The sequence below is a fragment of the Syngnathus typhle genome, linkage group LG14, assembly GCF_033458585.1.
Source record: "Syngnathus typhle isolate RoL2023-S1 ecotype Sweden linkage group LG14, RoL_Styp_1.0, whole genome shotgun sequence".
Lineage (NCBI taxonomy): Eukaryota > Metazoa > Chordata > Actinopteri > Syngnathiformes > Syngnathidae > Syngnathus > Syngnathus typhle.
The window spans coordinates 10,564,648-10,573,347 of NC_083751.1; the positions used below are offsets into that span (position 1 = coordinate 10,564,648).

Here is an 8,700-nt window from a genome sequence, read left to right on the forward strand (position 1 = left end):
AATTAAAGGACTGGTCATCATGCCCCAAACAATAGAACTGATCCCAAATGCACTCGTTCAGCTACTTGTCTCCAAAATAAGTGTTATGACGTCACTGAGATTGTTGTGCTTTGACATCTTCTGGCTGAAATGAGAACATCACATTCTGTGAGGCGTGGACAAAAAACGTCAAGGATTTTTGACGTCATTGACTTTGATAATGTTGTACACAGCAAGCAAGTGACAAGCCGTTTTGAATTGTTTGACGTAATTTTCTATTTGCTTTTTTGTTTTTGTATGCATGCAAATTAGAACAAAATGGTAGAAGCCCTTTGACCAATTGTCTGAAAAAAATAGCATGTACTAAGAAAGAGATGTACCAGCTAGCAAAATGTCCCCAATCTTCACATTTTTCTCATCTCGATTTTATCTAATAAACGCCATAAAAACAACTGTAGTCAGCTGTAAAACATCCCTGAATATGTGCTATCTCCTTATGACCACTAGAGGGCAGCATCACCAAACAGCAAAACAGGAGGCATCGCAAATGAGGGGTTTTGTGGTATTTGTGCGAGGCTGATCAGAGGGTAAACGTCCGATCTACGAGCCCGGGATCAGCCCAATAATCATCAGTCTGCGTGATGGAGGATATCAGGGGCAAAGAGAGAGACAGAAGCAACGTGCACGCCCAAGCGTTATATAACAACTCAGTTCACTTTGGTAAGGCTCCGCCAGTCAGTCACACTCCAAACTGATCGACCTCTGGGACAGTCAGCAAATATGCATCTCACTAAGTTTTCTTGCGATGAGAAAATATCTGCCACGAAGTGATGCCAATATTGCACCAGATGAAGGTGGCACTTTGTTCTGAAGAGTTTAAATTCAGCGCGTAGTTGTGTTTGGTGCGCTTCATTTAGGCATCAACCAATTAAGGGAGCTGCTACAACCAACGTATTCAATTGCAAAGTTACAATGTAGTGTCATCTACTATATTGCATTTTTCCCATCTTACTTTGCAGAATTCCATGTCCTGGAGCTAGCATAATGCCCATAAGGCACTTGGCAACCGCCCCCTCTGTCTCTCGCTTCTCTCCCACATTTCGCACCGCTGAACATGCTGCTGCCGCTGTTGCTACTGCTCACAGACGGCAATTTGACAAAGATCCCATCATCGCTTCTGAGCTAGGCACATTCATGCACGCACAAGAGCGGAATCAGCGAGCACTTTACTAGAAGACGCCTTCCGGACAGCCTGCAATTTAAAAAAAAAAAAAAAAAAGGAGACAAAGTACATTATCTGCCCTGCACAGACTCAACAGAATCCAGGTAAAGGATTAATATCCATTTTCTGTTATGTAAGCCGGCCTTGTCTGAATGTGCAGCTCAAAGTATTAAATGAATCGTTGACGGCATGCAGCCTGATTATTATCTGCAGCTTTCAGTCGAATTAGGAAAAAAAAAAAAAAGATGACGGAGAGTCGCTTTGGTTGATAGCTCAAATTAAGTGATTGCCGATACAAACCCCAATTCCAGTGAAATTTGAATGTAAATGAAATCCATTCAATAACAGACATCTGCAAATCCTTTTCAATGGAATACACAACGACGTTCAATGTTTTGGTGTTCCAACTGATAAATGGGCAAAACAAATTGTACTGTGTTTTGCCAATATGGACTCATTTTAAATTTGGCGCCTGCAACACATTCCCAAAAAGTTGGGACACGGAGGGCGTTTTTACGACTCACTTTTGCATTTAGCGACGCTCAAGAAGCATTTGGCAACCAAGGACACTAATTGCTGAAGCACTTGGAATGCTGTGAAATCAATCATATATTATTATATCAATAAAGTTGCCTTGTTTGTATTTTCTGATCTCCAAAACCAACATGGACTCGTCAGACGACAGCAGACTCTCCTACCTTCCATCAGCCATTTCCAAGTTTGATAAACTGGATGGTAAATTCACAAACATGATAAACTAGACGTGCTCCGGCACCAACATAACGAACCAAAATTTTTGAGGGCTCAGTTGTAGCATTCGATAGGTACCGGATTATTAGTCTGTTTTTGAGATGGGATTAGAACCCCCAACCTCAGAACTGTTTGCTGCAGCTGCTTGTTAAGCAAAGCTGTTTTATGCACATCCAAAATGAGGGCAACTGAATTGCAGCATGTTAATCGACATCGACGATGTTGTGATGGGCACCGAGCAACCCCGCGTGCATCTTTGAAGGAGAAGAAGCAAACGTAGCGCGTACTCTCCAACTGGAGAGGTGTGTCAGCGGTCGCTATTTTTAGCTGCTTCCCTCCGGGAGCCAGCCAGCTAGCCAGCCTTTGCTGCATGGCTGAATAGAACATGCTCTGTTTCCTCCTGACAACACACATTTGTCAGGATATTTTTATAAATAGTTCAACTGAAGCACGTGTCTGCACCCGACCGCAACTCGAGACAGATTCATCACAAGAGAGCAGAGAGGAAGCTGCTTTGGAAAATACAAAGCGGGGCCATCTCTTACCTCTATGCATGAAAATAACTCCACACTTGACATACCATCATCTGGGAACGCACGAGTTTTTGAAATCTGTCACATGTATACAGAAGACATTTCAGTTGCGCCAACAGTATGTGTGGTTGCTTTTAGTATAAGATACTGACTTAAGTGGGTCAAGACGCACAGACACAAAAAAGACACCATCCCTTCGTGCAGAAATAGTGCTTGGACGGGATTTGGCAAGGAAGAGGAATCCTCAATGTAGCGCTTTGCTATTTTTAGCAAGTGGTGACATAAAAGGGAACCTTTGATTTCTCCAATCCTTGCTGAAAATCCATTCTAGTTCAATTAGTAAATGTAATTCACCTTGAGATTATGACTCGCATCAGTCCAGTGCGTGTGCTTTCTGCTATGTAACAGGCGTGTTTCTAGGGCAGCACTTTTGACACGCATTCCAAAAGTGATTAAAAAGACCCCAAAATAGCCTTCAGTCCAGCAGCTCATCGATCCAAACAAAACTGCCCAAGTATTTCTGTGTCCTCCCGGATTGGGTCAATCAGAAACTACTGGTGTTGGTGGACCAGGAGAGATCCTCACTGATGTACAACCCCAGGAACCTGGGGCTGCTCACTCTCTCCACCACAGCAGCGTCGATGCTCAGCGGCAGGTGTTGGGTGTGACCCTTCCGGAAGTCAACAACAATCTCCTTGGTCTTGTTGACGTTCAGTAGGAGGTTGTTGTCCCTGCACCACGTGGTCAGAAGGTCAAGCTCCAACCTGTATTGAGTCTCGTCGCCTTTGGTGATGAGACCCACCAGAGTCGTGTCGTCAGCAAATTTCACTATGCGGTTGTGGCTGTAGGTTGCAGTTGTTTTAGAGTGAATTGCCGGTAGTGTCCAGCCCAAGAATCGTTTTTATTTTTTTGTGGCGCACCTCCTCACAGCCCAGACAGCGTAACTTGGCCCCAATCACCTAAGAACCACTAGCTTCACAACACATTATTAACTCACAAATAATTGTTAGAGCTCATATAGAAAGGCATGTTTTAACATTATAAAATGAGCCTAAAATGTTTTGTCTGACGTTTTCATAAATGGGCAAACCTAGAAAAGAGCAGAGAAACAAACATTTGGCGAAACGATATTTTTCTGATGCCAAGTAAACATTCTTATCTTCATTCGACAGGATTAGCACCATGAAGACCAGATTAGGATGTTTATCTCACAAATCTGACTCCTACAGTGACTTGTCAGAGTTTCTGCCTCCAGCCCATGAAACAACTGCCAGGTGTTTGAAGTGAGTTCGTCCATCTGTCTGGCTGTCCATCCATCCATCCATCCATCCATCCATCCATCCATCCATCCATCCATCCATCCATCCATTTTCTGACCAGTATTGCCCATCATTCGTACCCAGCAAACACAATTTAGTTGCAACCACTCTGGATTGAGCACAGGCTACATGATGCATTTAATCATGCTGCCTTTCACTATTACGTAAACCATTAAAATTCATGACAGCCATTCTTGCCGTGGCGTTTTTTTTCTCTCTCCGTCAGATTGTCAACAGACGAGGTTGTTGGATGGTCTGAATCATTTGATCACGTTCTGTCCCACAAATGTAAGTAAACAGCTTTCTGTTTGGGGGGCTGGCCATTCACAGGCATTGTGCCATGATAACATAAAATCTTGTTAAAATGTCAAATCAAATTCAAATGGGTGAAATCAGCTCGCCCAAATATTGCAAGTGTCCAAATGGGTCACATCTGGTAGATATTGCTCAACTTCCAGGCACGATAATTAAGACGGGGAAAAAAAAAAACATTTCGCAGGTACGTAAGAAGAACAGAGGAAGGATTCTTGAGTTCAGTCCACAGCTAAAGATATTTGGTGATTCCTGGCGTCGTCGTGATGAATATTGATGTCAATCTAACCGAACAAAAGGATACGGCCTTGCACAAACCAGCGTGTTGTGAAGCTCGCACCAAGAACGTTGCATATTTACAGACAAGCCGGACGAGCTGTGCTGAGCGCTCTGTAAACAAGCGACACGAGAAGGATGGAAGCAACGGGTCAACGTGACACGGCGCTTTGAGAAAAACATGCCCTTGCTCTGCGCTTGCACATAAATTGATCATTTATCTGCACTAATGAAGCAAGATTGAAAGGGCGGGTTGGTTGTTGATTTGTTTGTGTTCTAACAAACAAAGCCCGTTTCTGGGAACAAGAGTCTAAGCTGTGCATCACCTGATAAAAGTGCCTGAAGAATATGCTGCCTCGCAATAGTCATTACGTGTAACTCTGTTTCCGTCTTTTGTCCAGATGGCCTGGCCGCCTTCCGAACGTTTCTCAAAAGTGAGTTTAGCGACGAAAACATCGAGTTTTGGATGGCCTGCGAGGACTACAAAAAAATCAAGAATTCAACCAAACTTTTGTCCAAAGCAAATAAGATCTTCAAGGAATTCATTGATGTTGAGGCACCGAGAGAGGTCAGTGGTGCTCCTGCAATGGGAATGCGAAAAAAACAATTTAGTGAGAAGTGCTGTTGCCAGGCAGAAATGGGAAAGTGTGTAAAACTGTCAAAGCTGATTGGACGCAATTGCATTTTAAGGAAAGTTTTGTTCTCCAAATGCACCACTGATGGCATTCTTGCGCCAGGTCAACATGGACCACCAGACCAGGGAGAAGACCAAACAGAGCCTGGAGGAGCCCTACCCTGGCAGCCTGAATGAAGCTCAAGCTCTCATTTACAGTCTGATGGAGAAGGATTCGTACCCACGATTCCTCAAAAGCAAGCTGTACCAGGACATTGTCAAAAGGACTAACGACCGCGGCCAACGCCGATCGCTCTGATCCAACAAAGGGACAACCATCGAAACTGCAAAGCCTCCAACCTTTTAAAGCACTTGTGAAGAGACAAATAGACGTGCTTGAGTGTCTTCTCCAGCAGGTCCATCCATCCGTGCATGCGAGTCCTTTGGAAAACGGAAACGTGGAGGGATGATAATGTTAGCCCCGCCTACAAAGTCATTCGGTGAATGACAAGTTCAAAGCGATCTTGAGCTACTGGATCTTGCATGGCCAAAAGAATTTGGTGACCTTTTCTTCATCTGTGTTGGGTTTTATTTTTCTATCCCTCACTTTAGTTTGTTTTGAAGAATAGAAAACTTATCAATGTTGTCCGTCAGTTTGAACACATTTTAGTTCTCTGAATTTGCACATCTTAAAAGTGGGAGATATGATTTTGCTGTCCATTACATATTCTCTCATGCATGACTCAAGTAAACCAAACTGTGAGCTGAATAAAACTGAATATTTGCGTAGCACATGATTCTTACTATAAGCTCTTATTGTGACTGTGTGGACACGAGATGGAAAGGAAGGCAGAAGACTCTTTTTTTTTCTTCTTCATATTTTCAGGTTTGCAAAACTTTGTCTAAATACAGAGAGAGTTACAGTTGAATGAAATAACGCTCTCAAGTGGCTATTTAATAATCTTTGCGACCATCTGGCTCGTCCTGCTGGAGGCTCTTCATCAGCTCCCCAGAGTGCCATCAGACCATTGGACAAAAAAACAACACAAGTTGCAGCGTGCATGCTGCCAAACACAACCCCGCAGAGACCACACACACAGTGGCCGAGAACAAATTCCAAATCAAAAATATAAACTACGATTTGACGTGCTGCATGGATGTCTCAGGCCTCGACGAACGGTGAAACACATACGACCAGATTTGTCTCAACCAATCGCAAGCCGTCGCTGCATCACAGCACAGCGAGGCCTTCAGATCAAAACAAAAACAGTGATATGTCGGGAAACATTATAGCTTCTTCCACTGGCATTGACCTTTGACCGCAACGTTGTTTTCTTTCTGCCCACGCTTCCAAAACAAACAAGAGACGAACGCTTCCCATAAGACGATTGTCTGGCTTTGTTTTCTCACACGCAAAATGACACCCAAGCAACGCACGTGAGCAAGTGCAACACACGTGAGCAAGTGCTCCACCGTTTTTCTTCATTTATGACATTTGCATCAGTAGCTCAGCTGCATGCGAGAGTTTGGAAATAAAGGAAACGCTTTCCGAGGAAGTGATTAGGGCACGCTGTTTGCCGGATGTGATTTGTGAAATGACAACGAAATGTTTTCTCTTTGATTATGGAAAACTTTTGCTTGGAAAAGGGAAATATCCCAGTTCTTCAAAGATGAAAATATTTCCAATCATTTTTTAATGAAATTACTTATTTTCTGGTGTTGTTATACATGTTGTCAGACGCCTGAAATAAATGTCACAATGAGATGAAAGGAACTGTTGGTAGTAACATGCGGCGTACGTTTTGTTTTTTGTTGACATAACGTCCTGTTTTTTAAATTCTTTATTAGGTCACCAACCGAGTGTCCCGCTTCACGTAGCCGCGGATCATGAGGACACATTTGTGATGCTTTTGTGCTCAACAGCCAGGACGATCATCATGCTTCTTTATTACAATCATATCCACCACGCACGGTGCAGCTATTGTCTTTCTGTTTTTTTTGCCATCATGCGGCTTGTCCACTTCTAATTTGTCCTTACAGAAGCGTTGTATGTTTCCTGACCTACTTTTCTAGGTGAAAGCCTCTCAGTAAGATGCAAAGAGGTTCATTCTAGGTCCTTTTAATTTCTTTCAAAAAGGTGTTCCCAGTAGTTCTCGGAGCTGGCCTTTTGTTCTGGAGCTTTCAATTTGCCAGTGTGGCCGTATCCTCAAATTCATTTGATTATCCTCTCTGGCAACATTTCGGGGCAGCCTTCATTTCTTGGCTTGGAAAGGGATTATAAACAAAACCCATGCTGAGTTTCAGATGAGATAATAACATCTTTCCACGGCTATGGACATCAGTGGGTGAACAAACAGAATACCTTCTCAGGTGACGTAAGGGTAAGTCACAGCTTTTGTTACAAGTCACGGTATCGGGCTTGAGTAAAGCGTCAGTTTGGATGGTCTGAAATGGCTTCAAACTGAAGCTCCCAACAAGTCAACACAAATCATAGTTTTTACATGTATATTCTTAACACTGAAGGGGATCAAGCCAGTACAACAAAATGAGGCCAAATTTAATCAATTCGGGTAGCATACATGAGGCAAACTGTCGACTTCTGAGAAATGTAAAGGAATTGAAGTGCACTTTACAATCTGAAAAATACGCTGGAATTTATTGTGGAGCGCGAGCAAATCTTGTGCGCGTCAGCTACATCGGCTGCATCAGCCAACTTCAAGGACAAAGGGAAGCTCAGCAATGTTGGAAGAAATGATTTTATTCTTTATTTCCTCCTTCCTTTCTCTCTCTTCCGGTTGCCATTGTGGTGGGCACAAAAGGTGAGCTGACATCATCGAACGAGTTCATGGGCAACTCTTTTTTTATTTGCTGGCAACAAATGGTGCTATTAAAGCTTCACCTGGACAAAGATTGCCCAACGTGTGACGGGCTGTTCTAGCAGGGGCCATCCTCTCCATATTAGTTCAGGCAACATATCTAGTGATGCACACGTGGTCTTGGGACACCAAATGTCGGCCAAATGGTTTTGATCACAAGGTTCTGGGGTCTGTTTTACTCGTAGTGATGTGAAACTGAGCACAACCGCCCTTAGCTTTTAAACGCAAGACAAACTTTGATACCTAGAAGAGCTCCTCGGTTCCAGAGGCACGAGGAAGCAGAATCTGGGGATTTATCTGAGATGGGCTCCTATTTCTGGATTTGAAGTCACCCGGGTGATTAACAAAAAAACTCCTTGATGGCGAGGCCCTTTGGGGGGTAAACAAATTCATTGCGTGTTGCTTGACGCCTCGAAACCGCCTTATAAACCATGCAGGACTTCCTGGAACTGTTTGAATAGAATCGATTGGCCAACTTGCATATACTAATACACTCATGAGGGAACCAAATCGTGGCTAATGATAGTAAACACTTTCCATGGACAAAAGAAACTGAGTGCATCATCACACACCGCTGTTCTCCGATTTCTTTGAAACGCCTTCAGCGCTAGCTTTATGTAAGCTTCTCGGTACTGACAGCGCAGCGGTTCCGGTATGGTCCGGTCCGCTCCAGTTCAATATCAGCTTGGAACCCCCTACTACAGGTCTTAAGAGAGCAAAGTGCTTCATATTGCCAAATATTAAGTTTCCGCATATCCTGTAATGACCCCTCTCTTGTATAGTAAATTCCTGGTTTGATCTCACTATTATTCCGTGTGTT

General features: G+C 43.5%; 1 protein-coding gene across 2 annotated transcripts; it reads left to right on the forward strand.

Annotated features, from left to right (window-relative positions):
• Nucleotides 1-565: 565 nt before the first annotated feature.
• On the forward strand, nucleotides 566-5,786 carry LOC133167032 (regulator of G-protein signaling 8-like). Of its 2 annotated transcripts, XM_061297534.1 has the most exons (7): nucleotides 566-699; nucleotides 999-1,305; nucleotides 1,880-1,936; nucleotides 3,657-3,767; nucleotides 4,030-4,091; nucleotides 4,793-4,959; nucleotides 5,129-5,786. In XM_061297534.1, the coding sequence occupies exons 4-7, from the start codon at nucleotides 3,667-3,669 to the stop codon at nucleotides 5,321-5,323; spliced, it is 525 nt and encodes a 174-aa protein (XP_061153518.1). In that variant the 5' UTR covers nucleotides 566-699; nucleotides 999-1,305; nucleotides 1,880-1,936; nucleotides 3,657-3,666; the 3' UTR covers nucleotides 5,324-5,786. The 2 variants fall into 2 exon arrangements, with proteins under 2 accessions (XP_061153518.1, XP_061153517.1); XM_061297533.1 differs by lacking the exon at nucleotides 1,880-1,936.
• Nucleotides 5,787-8,700: the final 2,914 nt, after the last annotated feature.